Source organism: Coturnix japonica, chromosome 15 (genome assembly GCF_001577835.2).
Source record: "Coturnix japonica isolate 7356 chromosome 15, Coturnix japonica 2.1, whole genome shotgun sequence".
Taxonomy (NCBI): domain Eukaryota; kingdom Metazoa; phylum Chordata; class Aves; order Galliformes; family Phasianidae; genus Coturnix; species Coturnix japonica.
This window is the reverse complement of record NC_029530.1, coordinates 11,371,275-11,391,091: the sequence shown is the minus strand read 5'-3', so window position 1 is coordinate 11,391,091 and position 19,817 is coordinate 11,371,275. Positions and strand designations below refer to the sequence as shown.

General features: G+C 52.3%; 2 protein-coding genes across 8 annotated transcripts in view; both read left to right on the top strand.

Annotated features, from left to right (window-relative positions):
• Positions 1-3,638: 3,638 nt before the first annotated feature.
• On the top strand, positions 3,639-6,796 carry LOC107321474 (outer dense fiber protein 3-like). Its single transcript, XM_015878414.1, has 7 exons — positions 3,639-4,094; positions 4,278-4,406; positions 4,646-4,846; positions 5,227-5,328; positions 5,669-5,790; positions 5,958-6,098; positions 6,527-6,796. Exons 2-7 carry the CDS (start codon positions 4,289-4,291, stop codon positions 6,608-6,610), a joined length of 768 nt encoding a protein of 255 aa, XP_015733900.1. The 5' UTR covers positions 3,639-4,094; positions 4,278-4,288; the 3' UTR covers positions 6,611-6,796.
• Positions 6,797-18,581: 11,785 nt separating this feature from the next.
• Positions 18,582-19,817, top strand: part of TPCN1 (two pore segment channel 1) — a 49,915-nt gene continuing 48,679 nt past the window's right edge. For 2 of the 7 annotated variants that reach the window (XR_001558546.2, XM_015878161.2), the window contains exon 1: positions 18,637-19,361. Coding sequence is in view for 5 of the 7 variants with exons in the window: in XM_015878161.2 (XP_015733647.1) it covers positions 19,250-19,361 (112 nt within the window). In the remaining 2 variants the exon portion in view is untranslated. Of the gene's footprint in view, positions 18,600-18,635; positions 19,362-19,817 lie in introns of those variants that run through there. The other 5 variants (XM_015878160.2, XM_015878159.2, XM_032447960.1 and 2 more) reach the window with 4 other exon arrangements.

Below are 19,817 nucleotides of genomic sequence, written 5' to 3'. Positions count from 1 at the left end.
CCCGCCCCACAAGTGCCACCTCCTGCCCCACAACTTCCACCTCCTGCCCCACAAGTGCCACATCCTGCCCCACAAGTGCCAGCTCCTGCCCCACATGTTCCACCTACCACCCCACATCATCCACCTCCTGCCCCACAAGTGCCACCTCCCGCCCCACAAGTGCCAATTCCTGCCCCACAAGTGCCAGCTCATGCTTCACAAGTGCCAGCTCCTGCCCCACAACTTCCACTTCCTGCCCCACAAGTGCCACCTCCTGCCCCACAAGTGCCAGCTCCTGCCCCACATCATCCACCTTATGCCCCAAAAGTGCCACCTCCCGCCCAACAAGTGCAACATCTCGCCCCACTAGTGCCACCTCCTGCCCCACAAGTGCCACCTCCTGCCCCACAACATCCACCTCCTGCCCCACAAATGCCACCTCCCGCCCCACAAGTTCCACCTCCTGCCCCACAAGTTCCACCTCTCGCCCCACAACTTCCACCTCCTGCCCCACAAGTGCCACCTCCTGCCCCACATCTTCCACCTCCTGCCCCACAAGTGCCACCTCCTGCCCCACAATTGCCACCTCCTGCCCCACAAGTGCCACCTCCTGCCCCACAAGTGCCACCTCACCCCCCACAAGTTCTACCACCCACCCCACAAGTGCCACCTGCAGCCCCAGAAGTGTCAAATCCTGCCCCACAACTTCCACCTCCTGCCCCACAAGTGCCACTTCCTGCCCCACAAGTGCCACCTCCCACCCCACAAGTTCCACCTCCTGCCCCACAAGTGCCATTTCCTGCCCCACATCATCCACCTCCTGCCTCACAAGTGCCACCTCCCGCCCCACAACTTCCAACTCCTGCCCCACAAGTGCCACCTCCTGCCCCACAAGTGCCACCTCCTGCCCCACAAGTTCCACTTCCCGCCCCACAAGTGCCACCTCCTGCCCAACAAGTGCCATTTCTTACCCCACAGGTTCCAACTCCTGCCCCACAAGTGCCACCTCCTGCCCCACAAGTGCCACCTCCTGCCCCACAAGTGCCACCTCCCGCCCCTCTATAGCCACCTCCTGCCCCACAAGTTCCACCTCATGCCCCACAAGTGCCAACTCCTGCCCCACAAGTGCCACCTCCTGCCCCAAACCTTCAACCTACTGCCCCACAGGTACCCCATCCCACCCCACAAGTTTCAATTCCTGCCATACAAGTGCCACCTCCTTCCCCACAACTTAAACCTCTTCTGCATTACAACAGTGTCCACCGCTCCTTCCCCCAAGTGCCACCGTCATAGCCCCACAAGTCCACAATCCTGCGCCACAAGTGCCCACCTCCGCTGCCCCACAAGTGCCACCTCCTTCCCCACAACTTCCACCTTCCGCCCCAAAAGTGCCTCCTTTTGCCCCACAAATGACGCCTATTGCCCCACAAGTTCTACCTCCTGCCTTACAAGTGCCAATCTACCTGCCCGCAAGGATGCCAAACGTCCATGCGCTCACAAGTGCATATCTCCACCCAACATGTGCCACCCTGTCCTCGCCCCAAAACTAAGCCATGTTCCTGCCCCCCTAGTGCTATCCTACGTCGACACACATCATCCAACTCGGCCCACAAGTGACCTTGAGTGTTCCTGCCCGAAACTTACTAACTCTCAGCTAAGTGCCACGTCCTGTCCCACAAGTGCCACCTCCTGCCGTACAAGTGCCACCCTCTGCCCCACAATTGCCACTTCTTGCCCCACAATTGCCACCTCCTGACCGCCCAACTTCCACCTCTTGCCCCACAAGTGCCACCTCCTGCCCCACAAGTGCCACCTCCTGCCCCACAAGTGCCACCTCCTGCCCCACAAGTGCCACCTCCTGCCCCACAAGTGCCACCTCCTGCCCCACAAGTGCCACCTCCTGCCCCACAAGTGCCACTTCCTGCCCCACAAGTACCTCTTCCCTCCCAACAAGTTCCAATTTCCGCCCCACAAGTACCACCTCCTGCCCCACAAGTTCCACCTCCTGCCCCACAAGTGCCACCTCCTGCCCCACAAGTGCCACCTCCAGCCACACAAGTGCCACCTCCTGCCCCACAACTGCCACCACCCGCCCCACAACTTCCACCTCCCGCCTCACAAGTGCAACCTCCAGGCCCACAAGTGCCACCTCCAGATCCACAAGAATTAACTCCTGCCCCACAAGTGCCACCTCCTGCCCTTCAAGAGCCACTTCTTGCCCCACAAGTGCTACCTACTTCCCCAAATGTTCCACCACCAGGTGTGTGTGCTGAGAGCAAGGGCTGTACGGCTCATCTCTGTGTGCTGACAGGGAATGCAGGCAGAGCTCTTTGCAACTAAGTGCTGGCTTCAGTTTAACTCTTTATTTCCTCTCTCCCTTTGAGCATCCTCTATTACCATTCTGCTGAGAATGGTTTAAGTTGCACCTGTGGCTGGCATCAGGAGCAACTTGATCAAACCACAGCAGAGCTTCAAATAACATGAAGAAACAAAGTGTTGCATGTTCTAGGGGAATATGCAGACATCACACATGACAGGTTATGCACAGATTACTGAATTTTCTAGGAGGTAAATCTATCCCCCATTCTTGCTGTATTCTTTCCTCTTTTCCTCCTTTCCAACCTTATTAAAGGAAATTCTCATCTCTGCTTCACCTTCTGTCCCACCAGAACCTCTCACTGCCTGGACAATTGTTTTCATAACATTTCTGGGCATGTGTCATTTCCATAACTGACCGGTCCTGACTGCACAGCACTTCCCATTCACACACACAACTCCATCAGTAAGAAACAAAACAAGAGAGAAAGTACCAATCTGAACAGCCAGCAGGACCTGGCTAAGCTCTGCTGTGTGATCTACCCCTGGATCTGAGGGGTCACTGTCGGGAAGTGCCCGCTGTGACAGAAGCCAGCCACCAGGGACATCCCTACATCCAGCACATCAGCATCAATGGAGCCAAGGATGGGAGCTGGAGATCCTTCTGCAGAAGGCCACCTGATCCCAGAGCAGCCATTGCAATGTGCTCTGCAGCTCTGTCAAATACAGCCAGTGGAGGTCAACAGACACAACTTGAGCATGGGGCCGGGGGGTTGGGGAACACAAGCAGTGCCCTCCAGGCATGCAGCAGGGCTGCTGGCTGCTCATGGCAGTGCTCCATACTCAGGACAACTGCTGGTGGCCTGTGCTAATAGGCACAAGGGAACAGGATGCCACGGCTGAGGAGAAGCCTGTTTGGCAGTGTTCAGGCTCAGCACAGAACACACCAAATCCTCTGCCATAGTTTCTCAGTGAGGCCTGCACAACAGACAAAATGCTCTCAAAGGCTGTGGCACAGCACTTTTTCCTGCATCAAATCTAACAGAGTGCTTCTGTTCAAGACACCAAGCATTGCCATCCAGTGCTTCCAACACGATTTCTCCTCCCCAGCTGACAGCCACCTCTGACACCATGGTCTGGGACGCTCCCTGCAGAGACCTCTGTGTCAACCACATACACAGCAGTGCACACACTGAGTTGCCTGCAGAGTTCCACCACTGCCACGGTGCTCAGTGCAGCTGTTGCTGCCTCTGCCAGGAGCCCAGATGGGAATTCCTGCAGTTCAACAGTGCTGCCGGCACCAGGAGGCAAATGGCAGGTGCCAAAGCCAGGCAACCCAGCCATGGGGTTTCCAAAGCACAGTTTCCACACTTTTCCAGGGTTGGACGGGACTTTCAGTCCATTTCCCCATTGGGATTCTCTCCCTTGCAGGTGATGCTGATGAAGCCCCAGGAGCCCCAGGCTACATGTGGCCAGAACTAAGAGCTCAGTCCATCTGCAGGTGTCAGCAGCGTGAGCTACTTCTTACTGGTTGGGGTGCAAGGCCAAGAAGGCGTGGAGGGCTGCAGGCCAGCCAGGAGATGTCACAGCACGGATGGCATCACCCGGAGCCTGTGTGCTGTCACAGTGCGCTGCCATGACATCGCCGGGCCCTCCCCAAGGACAGCCGGCCACTGGCTCCAGGAGCATCATTTGTGAGCTGTGCAGCCCGCAGCCGCTCGCCGTGCCCTGTGCCTGAGAGCAGCCCCAGCAGCAGACCAGCTCAGCCTCATCGCGCTCGTCCTCCAAGGCTCAGAGAGGTGAGGGAGAGCTCCTGCACACTTCAGGCTGCAGAGCCCAGCTGCAGGATGCGGGCTTGGCTCTGCTGTGTGTGAGGGGCATGTAGCACGAGACTGGCAGGACTGGCAGTGAGCAGGAGAAATTGCTGCCGGCCCTTCCAGCTCAGGAACTCCCGTCAGTAACTGCTCTGCTCTTGCCTTTAGGTTTGGAGCACATGTCTAACAGCATGGACGGAGCCTGGGTGGGGACCTGGAGACCCCATCGCCCACGTGGCCTCATCTCGGCCCAGTTCCCCAGCCCCGGGCCCAAATACTCCATCCCGGGGACAACAGGTACAGCGACCATCCCCAGGGCGTGAGGCGCATTGGGGACATCACGGGGCAGAGCAGCTCCCCAGCCTTGCCCCGTTCTGGCAGAGCCTCCTGGCTCTCTGGCACAGCTGCAAGCCAGGCCTGGCCGAGGAAGGCCAATGCTGCTGGCGCTGCTCCTTGTGACCCAAGGACAAAGGGGCCAAAGGAGCTGGAAACATGCAGCTGCACAGGGGTGTGCTCTCTTCTGCTTTTCCTCCTAGGTTACGTGGGCCACAGCCCCACCAAAAACCGTGCCCCCGCTTACACCTTTAGAGGGACCAAACGGCCTGCGGCAGGGAGCTGCGGGCCAGGTCCCTGCTACTTTGTGGAGCCGGCCATCACCAGGAATGGCAAGTACGTGGTTCCAGGCGCCCACCTCCAAGGACGACCCACCACCAAGACCACCGTCACCCCCGGACCGAGTGAGTACCACTGCTGCAGCACTTCTCCCAGACAACACAAGCACGCAGCGCGTTTGCCCAGGGTCTGCTCACACCCTGATGGAGCTGGAGGCCCTTTTTGAGAGAGCATGAGCTGCTCTGAGCAGTGATAAACACCCTCAGAGAAGGACAGCTGCCCAGGACCATGGCCCCAGGGCACAAGGCCCCCATGTCTGAATAGTACAAGGAGCAGGGGGCTGACAGGAGGGACAGCAAGGCAGGACATAGTGGCGGGGCACAGAGAAGTGTCCCCGCGTGCTGCCTGTGTCCCCCAGCAATTGTGCAGCTCTTCAGAGGACTCTTTCTGGCTGCAGAAGGAGACCAGCCCTTCACAGCTTTCTTCCTCTTCTCCTCCGCCCCAGGTGACTACCGCACCGAAGCAGCCAACAGGCACGTCTTCAAGTGCCCACCGGTGCAGTCCATGGCCTTCCGGCGGGAGCCCCTCCGCACAGACCGCCCTCCAGGTACGTGACCCTGGCAAAGGCAGACCCTTCAGCCTGAGCATCCTCCAGGGACGGGCTGCTGCTCGGCACCAGCAGAGGGCCTACTGCATGGCCTGCGCGGCATATGTGGCACTGGGCCACAAGCTTCCTTGCATGACTGACACCTCTCTGCCCGCAGAGGCTCCAGATGCTCAGGCTCGGAGCTGCTGGCACTGGCCCTGTGTCAGAGGAGAGGGAGGAACTGGCAGAGGGGCAACACGTCCCTCCTGCTCCCACCAGCGGGCTGTGCAGGCTGCCCCTCGCTGCTGCTTCCATCTCCTCCATCCCCTCACGCACACACTCTCTGCTGCTCCTCCTGCAGGTCCTGGCACTTACACACTGCCCAGGCTGATGGGGCCCAACACAGCCTACACATCGGCCAGCCCCTGCTACTCCATCAGGGGAAGGAGCCAGCGCGGTCGCTTTGACGAGGACCTTGCCAAGGTGAGCTCTGCTGCTCCTCTCTTCCATGTTAGCGTCCAAAACCAGGCTCCTCTCCCTGTGCCACAGGGGCTTCCAGCCCTGCTGCAGCTTTGCTTAATGCAGCCTTCCAGGGAAAGAGAGAGCCTTGAATGTGACCCCAGCCCCGTGTGGCCATGACTCTCTTGCAGACTCCAGGTCCTGCGGCGCTCCCCAGAGTGGCCGTGGATGTGTACAAGAAAAGGGCGCCCGCATACACCATGGCAGCCCGACCAAAACATGGAGAGGGCAAAGCAGTGAAGCCCGGGCCGGCAGACTACAACGTAGGCCAGGTAAGGCAGCTGCTCAGCTCTTCCCCTCTGCTTCACAAGCACAGCCTTCACGCCTCTCCCCCCTCCCCTGAGCCTTCATCCTGCCAAATGGCTTTTGGCTGCAGGGACCAGCTTTTCCTTCCTCTGCTTCTGTTCCCTTCAATGGGATGTGCTGGTCCTTCACAAGCTCTTCTGGAGGATGCAGCTCAGAAGGGCTCCAAGCAGCACACCCCCAGCATAGGAGAGTTAGCTGCGAGTTCCCAGGTGCACAGCCAGCCCTCTTTGAGACAGGAGGGGCCCGTAAGAGCACATGTAAGACCAGCACACCTCCCTGAGCCAGCTCTGCTCCAGCAGAGACTGTCTGGGATTGGGAGGGGTGTGGGACAGCAGGGAGCAAGGGCAGCAAAGAAGGGCCCTTGCTGATCTGCCTTTCCTTTCTGCCCTTCCAGGTGACGCTGATCAAGCCCCAGGCGCCTGCCTCCACTTTTGGGATCCGGCATTCCCTCTACACAACCCCCCTCATTGTGGAATAAGACAGCACAGTCTGGAAGGCCGTGGTTGCTTTCCTGGAATGGGAGGGGAGGGAGAAGAGAGAGTAGCCAACATCCAGTCTCCTTCTGATTCCATTTCCCTTCATCCAGTTGGGCTTTTGCCCGTTATACTATTAGATGTTAGTGTTAGGAGTAAGTCATTAATAAATTAATTAAAAACCTTATGTAGACCTTCTTGTTACTCCTTTTTCCTCACCGCTACACACAGGAATGTCATATTATGCTCCAAAGCATCATTCTGTAGAGAAAATGTCTTCTTTTGGGGATGAAAACCAGTATTTTGTTTAGAAAATGCTATTTTTAGGAATGAAAAGCATTATTTTCAAAAGAAAATGAAATTTTTGCCAGAATACGGAGTGATGCTTTAGAGAGAACTTATTATTTCTGGTCTATGTAGTGAAAGTCGTGTGTAAATTTCAAAAATTAGAACAGAAATTGATCTTTAGGGGGGAAGTGTCCTTATTTGAAAGAGGAATTCCGGTATTCTGTAAACAATGTATCATATTATGCTGCAAATATTCATTTTTTAGAGGAACTGTCTTCTTTTGAGGATGAAACCCAGTATTTTGGGGAGAAAATGATATTTTTAGGAATGAAAAGCATTATTTTGGTAAGAAAATGAAATTTTTGCAAGGATAATTAGTGATACTTCAGTGATAACTTTTTATTTCTGGGATAAGTAGTGATATTCGTGTGAAAGTTTTCTAAATTTTGACAGAAATTGATATTTCGGGTGGAAATGTCCTTATTTTGTAGAGGAAAACGGGTATTCTGGAAATTGTTCCCACTTCTGTAACCACCCCCATAAGGCATTTGCCACCATCCATGAGTCAGTATAAAGATAAAGCATTGGCCACCTCTCCCGTTCAGCAACATCTAAGGCCAGGTGGACAGCTTTCACCTCTGCAAACTGACTTGATTCTCCCTTACCTTCAGTGGCCTCTGCAACCTGTCGTGTGGGGCTCCACACAGCAGCTTTCCATTTGCGAAGCTTCCCTACAATACATGATCCATCAGTGAACAGGGCATATTTATTTTCATTTTCTGGTAGTACATTGTATGGTGGGGCCTCTTTAGCACATGACACCTCTTCTACTAGTGATGTTCCAAACTTTTTACCTTCAGGCCAGTCCATGATCACCTCTAAAATTCTTGGACAACTGAGGTTCCCCTTCTGCGCTCGTCGTATAATCAGCGCAATCCACTTGCTCCAGGTGACATCAGTAGCATGATGGGTGGAGGGAACCTCCTCTTTGAACATCCAGTTCAGCACTGGCAGTCGAGGTGCCAGAAGGAGCTGCGTTTCAGTACCGACTACTTCAGAAGCAGCCTGAACCCCCTCATACATGGCTAAGATCTCCTTCTCAGTTGGAGTGTAGCACTCTTCAGACCCCTTGTACGCTCAGCTCCAGAATCCCAGGGGTCGGCCTTGGGTCCCTCCTGAGGCTCTTTGCCACAAACTCCAAGTGGGACCTTTCTCTCCAGCAGCAGTGTAGAGGATGTTCTTTACATCCTGTCCTGTCTGTACTGGCCCCAAGGCCACGGCACGGGCTACCTCTTGTTTAATCTGCTCAAAAGCCTGCTGCTGCTCAGGGCCCCATGTAAAATCATTCTTCTTCTAGGTCACCTGATAAAGGGGGCTTACAATGAGGCTGTAGTTTGGAACGTGCATCCTCCAAAAGCCTACTACACCCAGGAAAGACTGTGTCTCATTCTTGCTAGTTGATGTAGACATGGCAGTGAGTTTTTCGATCACATCAGTTGGGATGTGACTATGTCCATCCTGCTACTTTATACCTAGGAACTGAATTTCCTGGGCAGGCCCTTTGCTTTGCTTCACTTAATAGCAAAACCGGCTTGTAAAAGAATTTGGATTATTTGCTCTCCTTTTGTGAAAACGTCCTCTGCTGTATCGCCCCTCACAACAATGTCATTAATGTACTTCAGGTGTTCAGGAGCACCACCCTGTTCCAATACAGTTTGGACCAACCCATGGCAAATGGTTGGGCTGTGTTTCCACCCCTGGGGCAAACAGTTCCAAGTATACTGAATGCCCCTCCAGGTGAAGGCAAACTGCATTCTGTGACCAAAGGAATAGAGAAGAAGGAGTTAGCAATGTCAATAGTGGTATACCATTTGGCTGCTTCTGACTCCAGCTTGTACTGGAGTTCTAACATGTCTGGCACAGCAGCACACTGTGCACCGGTGGCATAGTGGTAGAAATGCCGCGTTGCAACACTGGGCCCAGGTGTTTGAATCCCCCTGGGGCGCAAGTGGTAGAAGTGCCGCTCTGCTACACAGGAGGCTCAAATCCTAGGGGTTGGACTTGATGATCTCTAAGGTCCCTTCCAACCCGCACGAGACTATTACCTGTTACCTATTATCACTCAGTGGGGGGTGTGACCTCATTCAGTCCACGGTAGTCTACCGTCAGCCTCCATTCTCCACTGGCTTTACGCACTGGCCATATGGGGCTGTTAAAAGGTGAGTGAGTTTTGCTGATCACTCCCTGATTCTCCAGCTGGCGAGTCAAATCATGAATGGGGAGCAAGGAATCCCTGTTGGTGTGGTACTGCTGTCTGTGCACTGTCTTTGTAGCAATTGGTACCTGCTGCTCTTCTACTCATAGCAGCCCCACAACAGACGGGTCCTCTGACAGGCCAGGCAAAACAGACAGCTGCTTAATGTTGTCCATATCTACAGCAGCTATTCCAAAGGCCCATCAATACCCCTTCGGAACCTTAAATGCCCCCTTCTGAGGTAATCAATACCAAGTATACACGGAGCCACTGGGCCAGTCACAATAGAATTCTTTTGCCAGTCATTATCAGTGGGGCTTATTTCTGCCTCCAACACAGCCAATTCTTGAGAACCCCTGTCACTCCAAAAATATGAATTAATTCTGTCCCTGCATGGCTTGAGGGCATCAGAGTGCACTGTGCACCATATATATCCACCAGCGCCTTATATTTCTGTGGTTCTGTTGGGCCAGACCATTTAATCCACACAGTCCAATAAACTCTTATTATCCCTCTCCCCGCCAAGACTGAGGGCAGGGCCCCTCTATGGGTTACCTGTGATGAATGGAGCAACTCCACTGGTGGTTGGTCTGTTTTGTAGTTCTCTCACCCGTGCTCGTAGTACAGGAGTAGGCTGGTCGTGCCACTTCCTCATGTCTTCTCTGTGGTCCCGTAGGTAACACCACATGGAAACACGCGGTGCAATCATACTGTTGTTCCTTGCTCAAGCTGGAAAGAGTGTGCATCTAATAGCTGAGACTTTTGATGATACAGGTGAAGAGTAGGATTGGAATATTTTGATCAGGTCCTTCACAATGCACGGTCCAGACAATTCTTGCAGTGTGTTGCAGACAACTTTCTAATGCAGGTGGTCGAGGAGCTGACGCGGGGTGGGGTGTTGCTGGACCTTATTCTCACCAACAAGGAAGGACTTGTTAAGGAAGTAAAAGTTGGGGGCAGCTTGGGTTGTAGTGACCATGAGATGGTGGAGTTCAAGATCTTGAGTGGAAGAAGCAAAGCAGAAAGTAGGATTGCTGCCCTGGACTTAAAAAGATCCAACTTTGATCTCTTCCGGAACCTACTTGGAGCTATCCAATGGGCCAGGTTGTTAGAAGGTAAGGGGGCCTGTGAGAGCTGGTCAGCATTTATACGGCTCTTCTTCCAAGCTCAGGATCAGTGCATCAGTGTGACTAAGAAATTGGGAAAACATGGCAGGAGACCTGCATGGATGAGCAAGGAGCTCATGCGCAAGCTCCAAGGAAAGAAGGTGCATGAAATATGGAAAAAGGGCCTGGCCACTTGGGAAGAATATAAGAATGTAGTCAGGGCCTGCAGGGATGCAACGAGAAAGGCTAAAGCCCACCTGGAGTTGAATCTAGCTACAGTGATAAAGGATAATAAAAAAAGCTTTTTAAAGTATGTCAACAGCAAAAGGAAAACTAGGGAGAACGAGGGTCCCCTACTAAGTGAGGGGGGTGTTCTTGTAACAGGGGGATGCTGAGAAGGCAGAGTTACTGAATACCTCCTTTGCTTCTGTCTTCAGTGAAAAGGCTCTCCCTCTGGAATCCCAGACCCTGGAGGTTAGTGAGAGGGTCTGGGGAATGGGAGACTTCCCTTTAGTCAGGAAAGAGGTGGTCCATGAGATCCTAGGCAGAACTAAGGTCCATAAATCCATGGGACCTGATGGGGTGCATCCACATGTGCTGAGCGAGCTGCTAGAGGTCATTGCTGAACCGCTCTCCATCATCTTTGAGAGGTCTTGGAGAACTGGGGAGGTGCCTGAAGACTGAAGGATAGCCAATGTCACTCCAGTCTTTAAGAAGGGCAAGAAGGAAGACCCAGGTAATTATAGGCCAGTCAGCCTCACCTCTGTCCCTGGAAAGGTGATGGAACAGCTTGTGCTGGATGCCATCTCCAGACAACTGGGAGAAAAGGAGGTTATCAGGAGTAGTCAACATGGGTTCACCAAGGGGAGGTCATGCTCGACCAACCTTGTGGCCTTCTATGATGTTGTCACATCCTGGGTGGTGTTGCCATGTGCTTCCATGGTTCAACCACCCCCCTGCCCAAAATCTGGCGCTGTCCCCTCACCAGGACCAAAAGCCACTCTCACACCAGTATGATGGATGGCAAAATGGCGTTTATTATGGCACAGTTAGCACCTTATATACTTTAATCACTTTGTTTGCACCCCCTTGATATACGCGCCCAATATACATCACTAGGTAGGGGATGGAACAGGGGAAGTCCTACAGCATCACATCCTGAATACTCGCTAACGCCTACAACAGAGTGGATGGGGGCAGAGAGGTGGATGTAGTTTACCATGATTTCAGCAAGGCATCTGGTACTGTCTCCCAGGACATCCTTATAACAAAGCTGAGCAAGCGTGGGATAGATGAGTGGACAGAGAGGTGGGTTGAGAAGTGGCTGACTGGCAGAGCACAGAGAGACGTTGTTGGCAGTGCAGAATCCAGGTGGAGACCTGTAACTAGCGGCGTCCCCCAGGGGTCAGTGCTGGGTCCGGTCTTGTTCAATATCTTCATCAACGACCTTGATGAGGAGATAGTGACCACCCTCAGCAAGTTTGCTGATGATATGAAGCTGGGAGGAGTGGCTGACACACCAGAAGGCTGTGCTGCCATTCAGCAAGACCTGGACAGACTGGAGAGCTGGGCAGTAAAATACCAGATGAGGTTTAACAAAAGCAAGTCTTGCACCTAGGGAGGAATAATTGCATGCACCAGTGCAGGTTGGGGGATGACCTGCTGGAGAGGAGCTCTGCAGAGAGAGACCTGGGGGTTCTGGTGGATGACAGGTTGGCCATGAGCCAGCAGTGTGCCCTGGTGGCCAAGAAGGCCAATGGGATCCTGGGGTGCATTAAAAAGAACATGGCCAGCAGGTTGAGGGAGGTGATCCTCCCCCTCTACTCTGCCCTGGTGAGGCCTCATCTGGAATATTGTGTCCAGTTCTGGGCTCCCCAGTACAAAAAAGACAGGGATCTCTTGAAAAGAGTCCAGTGGAGGGCCACAAAGATGGTGAAGGGCCTGGAGCATCTCCCCTATGAAGAAAGGCTGACTGAACTAAGTCTGTTTAGCCTTGAGAAAAGACACTGAGAGGGGACCTGATCCAGGTCTATAAACATCTGAGGTGGGGGGGGCAAAGTGGTGAGGCCACTCTTTACATCAGTTTGTGGAGGCAGGACAAGGGGAAACGGCCAGAAACTGGAGCATAGGAAGTTCTGCATGAATGTGCAGAAGAATTTCTTTACGGTGAGGGTGACGGAGCACTGGGACAGGCTGCACAGGGGGGTGGTGGAGTCTCCTTCTATGGAGATTCAAGTCCTGCTTGGACACCTACCTGTGCAACCTGGTGTAGGGAACCTGCTTTGGCAGGGGGGGTTGGACTCGATGATCTCTAGAGGTCCCTTCCAACTCCTACAGTTCTATGATTCTGTGACTCACTAGACCTGGTGACCCGTATGGAGACTGACCTTCATCAGTCGTTTCTGATACTACTACTCGACCATCACAATTAGTCGATGGAAATAGTTTCTTGTGCATTTCATCTATCAGTCTTCTACTCGTGAGATGGCAGAAACTGCGGTGCGTACTGGGGGGAGCTGCTCTTCATAGTTTTGAAGTGTCATAATCAGTTCAAAAACTCGGGGTCTTCTCTCTTGTTCCTCAGATCTTCCAAATGTCGTTGCCAGTGTGTGTGCATATCTTTCTGGTGCTGTACTTGTGAGTTTCTGCCACATGCTAGGCTTGGTCCTCACTCTCTCAGGATCACGGTCTTGTGGATCAGGGTCATACAACATTTCCACCACGGTCATTTCCCTCAGGTACTGGATACCTTTTTCGATGGTATCCCACTTAATAGTCTGAGGCTTCAAAGCATCCTTGAAGGGTTACATTTCCCTCACGGCTGTTAACAGTCCAGAGGGTGCCAGCTCCATCCAAACATCTGCTGTCGATAGCTGGGTCTCTGGCAATGCTTCCTAGTTGGTGAGATTCATTACCAGCTAGAGACAGGCTGTTGGCCCCGTTGTCCCAGCAGCAAATCAATCAGGCAAGAGACCTTCATTTTGATGCCATGTAAACTCCTTTCTTGAGCCTTGGAATTCATCCATCTTCAGAGATTGATGAATGGTAATAGAGATTTCCTCCTCATCACTCTCTTCTTCATGCCTCTTAGTTTTTTTTTTTGCATTTCTCAGTGCCAATCCAGACCCCCTACCTGGATCTTCTGCTGCCTCCTCCTCTGCTTCTCCTTCTTCTCATCCTAGACACAAGGACACCTGTTTCCATTTCTTCCTTCCACAGGGGCAACTGATATTGTTACTGGTGCCTCCTGTGACTGATCAGAGTTGACTTGGGGATTTTTTTTTTTTTTGAGGCTTGAACCTCAGATCGGAAACTCTCCCTCTCCAGGGTAGTAGTATATAGAGCACGGTAAGCATAAGCCAAACCCCAAGTGTGGTTTACCTCCTTAGATCTCTGTAAGCCGCACCATCTCTGACTCAAATACTCAATTTCTCAGGGTCCCTCAGGTGTTCAAGAGTGAAATCCCATGACACTGCGGGTCCCCACGCTTCTAAGATTTTTCCTAAACCTTTCCATATTCCCTGCCAGTCAGCATTTTCTGGTTTTGGAGGGGACTTCCGCATAGAACGAATGGAGAGGAGTACATTCATATATATTGATACTGATAACATGAACATGAGTATGAACACAAGGATGAACACTAACTCGGTTTTCAAAAACTGTGCGGCAATCTGATAAGGCAGCCTGGAAACCGGATTGAACATCGTGGTGTTTGTAAAACTAGCTGCTGTGAAATTAGCAATTGTGAAATTAGTCATTGTAAAATTAACTATTTCATCTGGGATGCAAGTGTCAAAATTCACATCATACCACATTGCGTAGAAGTACCAGGCAGGTGTCTCCATCAATGCCCTTACTTGGTTGTATAATGCATATATTCTATAACAAGAAATCAATAAATTAAGAAGGCCAGTAAGTTTCAAAGAACATGATGGCTTTGAATCCCCTATGCAGTGCTCCTAAAATAAAGAGCAGACTCATAGCTGGCAGTAGCTGGCAGGCACTGTAAAAGTCAGAGCTAGCTAGCTGTGCTCTGGGAGAGAAAGAAATCCCTTTGTTTTCTTTACAAAAGCAAGATAACAATGCTCAGAGTTTACAGCTACCCCTGAATTTTGACAGTTTGCCTGGACTTTCAAGGTCACGTTCTCAGTGAGCAGCTATGAAAAGATATCACATCCCTAACGAAGCTCTCTGAGAGCAAAGAGAGATTTGTTCTAAAAGCTAAAAAGCAGCAGCTTATGCCCGCCATCTCCACCAAAATCTGTCACAGGTTACCTAGATTTACCTTTGCGAATGACAGGGGGCAGCTGCCCTGTAGGGTCCCCAGCCCAAAAAGGGAAGGGAAAAGGGGAATGGGAAAAGAGAACAGCAGCAGCAATCTAAGGAGGAAAACTTATTTTACTAAATATGATATTGGAATACAAGATAACACAATATAATACAATATGATTAAGGCCAATAAATTGAACAAAACAGAGAGAGTCCCTGAAAACCGAGAGGCCGACTGTGAACTCTAGGCGACACAGCTGGAACACTTCTCACTCTCCCAGAGTCCGAGAGAGAGAGAGCTCCAGCCTGGGAGGAGATTATACATATGTCCTCCTCCCATGACTAACTTTGGCCGCGAAGTCCTCTGGGATATGTAGTTTTCTTCTGAGAGATGAGTATTTGGAACGTTGTTATTCCATGGAACTGGAGTATGAAGCTTCTAATGATCCACACTGCACATAATGTTATGATGTGGAATATTGACAGCAACATTACAAAACCATGACAATATATATATTAAAAGGCAGTAAAGGTGATGGTAACCAATTAGGCTGCATGGGGAACTGTGGAATTTGAATACGCTGTAAATGATATGGAATAAGGAGCAGATATTATGCTGGTTTTAGATGCAACAGAGTTTATTTTCTTCATAGTGTCTGGTTTTGGTAGAAAACCAATGCTGATAACACACCCATGTTTTGTTTGTTGCTGAGCAGTGCTGAACAGATAATCATAGAATCCTTAGGGTTGAAAGGGGCATTTAAGGGTCATGTAATCCGATTTCCCTCCAATGAAGAGAAATACCTACAGCTCAGTCAGGTGTGCAGAGCCCCATCCAACCTGACTTTCAGTGTCTTTAGGACAGCAACCACCACCTCTCTGCACAGCATGTGCCAGTGCTTCACCACCTTTATTGTAATAAACTTTTGACTTATCTGCCATCTAAATCTCCCCTCTTTTAGTTTGAAACCACTTCTTCTTGTCCAGTCACAAGAGACTCTGCAAAGGAGTCTGTCCCCTTCTTTCTTACAATCCCTTTACGAACAGAAGGCCACTCCTGTGTCACCTCAGAGCCTGCCTTCTGCACAGCCCCATCTCTCAACCTGTCCTCGGAAGGAGGTGCTCCATCCCGTACAGCATTTTTGTGAGCACTCCACATCTGGATGCAGTACTCCAGGCAAGCCAAGGATGTTTTAGCTTCTCATAGTGTCCTGCCAGCAGACAGTATGGGGACGTAGAGGGTACACAAGGAGCTGAGAGGAGACTGTACCAGGACAGCTGACCCAGGGATATTCCTTACCATATGATGTCATGTGAGAAAGCTATAAAATGGAGGGGAATTGGCTGGGGGACAGCCACTGCTCAGTAACAGGTTGAATGTAGAGCAATTGCATTGTGCACCACTTATTTTGTAAATATCTGCATACGTATATAAAATCAATATTACTATTATTTCTCCCTTCTCTTTCTTAGTAAATAATTTTATCACAAACTACAAGAAGTTCTACTTTTTGTTGTTGTTGTTATTCCCCATTTTTTTCCCCCATCTCACTGGGAGAGGGGAGTGAATGGCTGTGTGGTGCTTAGCTGTCTTCCAGATTAAGCAACAACACATGTGCAGAGCAGGGAGTATGCTAAAGGCAGGAAGAAGTATGAAAAAGCATGGGGTAATCTTATTGTACTTGAGTATTTTGAGGTTTGAGTACTTTGAGGCAGCAGAGGAAGGAGGACATAGAATTCAGTTCTGGGATAGAATTAAGAAAGAAGCAGGTATGGATCTAGGATATCTGCGTTTGGGGTCTGAAACTGGCTGTCCTGTTCAGTGAAATAGTTCAAGGTCTCAGGTGGCATCACAAGTCACCTGCACAGTGCCTGTGCAACCTGTAAGCAGTACTTACCACTTTCCCGTTTCTTTCAGCCCCAAGGAGAGGTATGTCCACCAGCGTTTCTCTTCATGGCTTCATCATCAGTGACAGCCATCAGGGAGGCCACTAAGACACCCAGGAACCTGGAGGCTTGAGGTAGTATTGAGACTTGCTCTGCTCAGTTCTGTAGGAGCTGCAGTTTGGAAAGTTGGCACCAGAGGGCTCACAGAAATGCACGACGCCTTTACAAGCCTCTGCATCTTCTACATTATTAACTCTTCTGTTCTTGTGTGGTCAATTAGAGAGATTCCGGGAGTCTGGTGTAAATGAAAGGATTTCAATAATGAAATAACAAGACATCTTCTTCTTCTTCTTCTTTTATTTTATTTTATTTTATTTTATTTTATTTTATTTTATTCCCAGCTTTCTTTGTTTTTCTGCTTCAGGAATAAGCAGTATCAACAATCTCCCATTCACATGGATCCATACTGTTACATTTTAAGTATGAATAGGTGGGAAAAGGAAAACCCTTATGTCAGACACTGTATGGTCAGCCTTCATCCCAGCCTTCCTAATTTGCCGTTTCTCTCATCAGTCACATGGGACTTCCCTTACTCAAGTTAAAATCTTAGCTTTTCCCATGGCAATCCTGTTGCTGAACGTTTCCACACCAGTTCTCACCAACTCTGCTTGCAGAATTGGTTGCACACAGACATGAGATTTCTTTGCATTAACTAAACAAAGTGAATCTCCTTGGTTCACCAAGGATATTTTTGTGATAACCGAGCATGTTCCTGACATCCATACATCCATTTGAGGAATCTAAGGATGTTTGTTAACCACACAACCGTCTATTGAGGACACAGAAGTACATTCCTGGAGCACCCAAGCTTTTCCCCAGGGCAATCAATCATCTCCTTGGAGCAAGCAGTTTTCCTTTTGTGAGTCCCAAGTATCCCCAAGGGGATCTGCAGTTCTTTCAAGGGGCTGAGAGAGGGGCAGAGGTGTGATTTGGACACTAGATGGAGACAGCTGGATTAAGAATTGACACATAAGAGCCCAGTCCACAGCAAGTGGATGCTGTGAAACATCAACTGAAGTTACTGTCCTGAAACTGCCTCAGAGAACTGCTGAACCCGAAAACAGGACACAAAGTGCAATACCAAAGTGTTGGAGTAATTGAAAGATAAAGCCTCTGTAAACGAAGAGGGATTTCATCTAAGAAAACAGGTTTATGGTGGCTCAGTTCTGCTGTATGACCAGGTACAGCCAGCTCACTCCCAGCTGCTGTACTCACACACTCTCCCTACCTTTGACCCAACCCTGACTCCTCATCTAGTCTCTCAGGAGCATATCAGGCTTCCTGGTTAGGGATCTGCTTAGCTTCCAAGATCAGCGGCGCGCAGCTCTAGGTCCTGCCAGGAGCAACCTGTATCGGATGGCTCTACGTGCGGTCAGTGTCAGCTCGTTCTGCCCAGCCTGCAGGCACGTCGTGCTACTTGCGGTGCCTGCCCCGGCCTATAACAATTCCCTGTGCGGGTGGCGGCAGGGCAGAGACAGCGGCTGGGGGCAGCAGGCGGTGCTGTGCACGAGCTGCTCGCTCGGTACTTGCAATTGATTTGCTACAGCGCTGCTTTCGACTGAAACCAGCAGCGCAGTGCGGCTGAGCAGCGTCTGCATCCTGGAGTCACCGGAGCCGGGCGGTAGACCGAAACAGCGGCACTGCAGTGGGTTTCATCTCCTCTTGCAGTCCGTTTCTGAGAGCCAGCCCTGGATCCCATTGCTCCAGTGGAGATGCGCTGCGCTGCGTCCTCAGGGGTCGCCCGCGCTCCGTCCCGGCTCGCTGCCGTCAGCCCCGCTCAGGGCGGGCTCAGGCCCGGCACTTCCGCCCCGCCGCCGTTGCTAGGCGACCATCGCGCTCACCTCTGATCCTGAGAGGAAGAGGGCGGGGCGTCCCCACGCAGCCAATAGCAGCCTGCGTTGCTCTCCCCGAGAGCCCGCCCTCTCGTTCCCGTCCGTGAGCGAGCGGCTCGGCCCCGTGATGCCGCGTGCGTTCCTGTGAGCCAATCAACGTCCTCAGCTCTGCAGATGAACATCTCCGCCAGCCAATGACGGGAAGAAGCGCTGGAAGGAGGCGGGAGCAGCTCAGCTTCGCTCCCCGGGGAGGCAGCAGCCGGCGGTGCGCTCCGTGAGGAGCTCCGGGCGCCGATTGGTGAGCTGGGAGGAGGTGCGCGGCTGGGTGGCCAATGAGGGGCGGCGGGACGGCGCGGCGCTGAGCGGCGCTGAGGCCTGTGGCGGTGCGGGCGGCGGAGGCCGAGTCGGGCCGGGGCTGCCCGGGGCTGGAACGTCACTCGTCGGGCGGCGAAGGGGCTCGAGCTCGAGAGGTGCGGCCCGGCCCAGCCCAGCCGTGACCGCGCGGAGACGCAGCGCTGTCTGGGCCCGCTGTAACTGCGCTTTTCTCTTCTAAAGCAGTTTGTGACTTTGTGCCGCCCGCCGGGCAGAGCGCTCGGCGGAGTTCCGTGCGTGCTGCCCCCGGCGCTGCCGTGCTCTGTGCCCGGTGCCCGGTGCCCGGTGCCCGGCTCGTCCCGTGGCCGTCGCGTTCTCGTGGCCCCGCGCTGTGCTGTGAGCGGCCGGTCCGGGCGTGCGGTACCGCCTGGTGTCCGCGCTGCCCCGACTGCGGCACCAGGAGTCTCTGAAGCGCGGTCTGTGGAGATGGGGGCACGGATCTGCGCATTGTGGGGGCTGCAGGAAGGCCCCGATGGAATGTGTCCCGGGAAAAGGTTTTGACAAAACCGTCCGCTGTGTGGAACCGAAAAAGGCGTTATTTGAACTTGTTGGAGAAGGAGACTCGGGACGGCCGGAATGGCTGTGAGCATGGATGACGACGTCCCCCTCATCCTCACCCTGGATGACAGCGGCAGCAGCGCCTCGGCCCCGCTGGACAGCCTGGATCGGGAGGAGCTGCCCAACGAAAGTAAGGTCACGCTGTCGTATCTCTGCCTGCTGTGATGTCCGTGTTGGTGGTGCTGTCCTGCCTCGGCCGTGCCGCACCTGGCAACTCGTGGAGCTGCTGCTTGGCATCCAGCTGCTGCCTGAGAAACTCAGGCTGGGAGCTGGCTGTCATGCTGCTTGGTGTAGGCAGTGCCCACACTATAGCAAGTGGGGCAGAGGATGAGGAGGGACCAGCCCATGACTTTTCTAGCATATTCCATCTGGTTTTTGCATAACACCTTCTGACTCCTTGTTATTACACTCAGCTCTCCCCACGTTGGTGCAGAGCTTCTTGACATCAGCCCTGGCACTGGCTCGTGGTGCTGTGCCATTGCACTGTCAGGCACAGCAGCTGCGTTTATGTAACTTGGTGTTTTCCTAGAGAGTGAGGATCTGGCTTTTGCAGCTGTTGTTTTGCCTAATTCTAGTTTACATTATG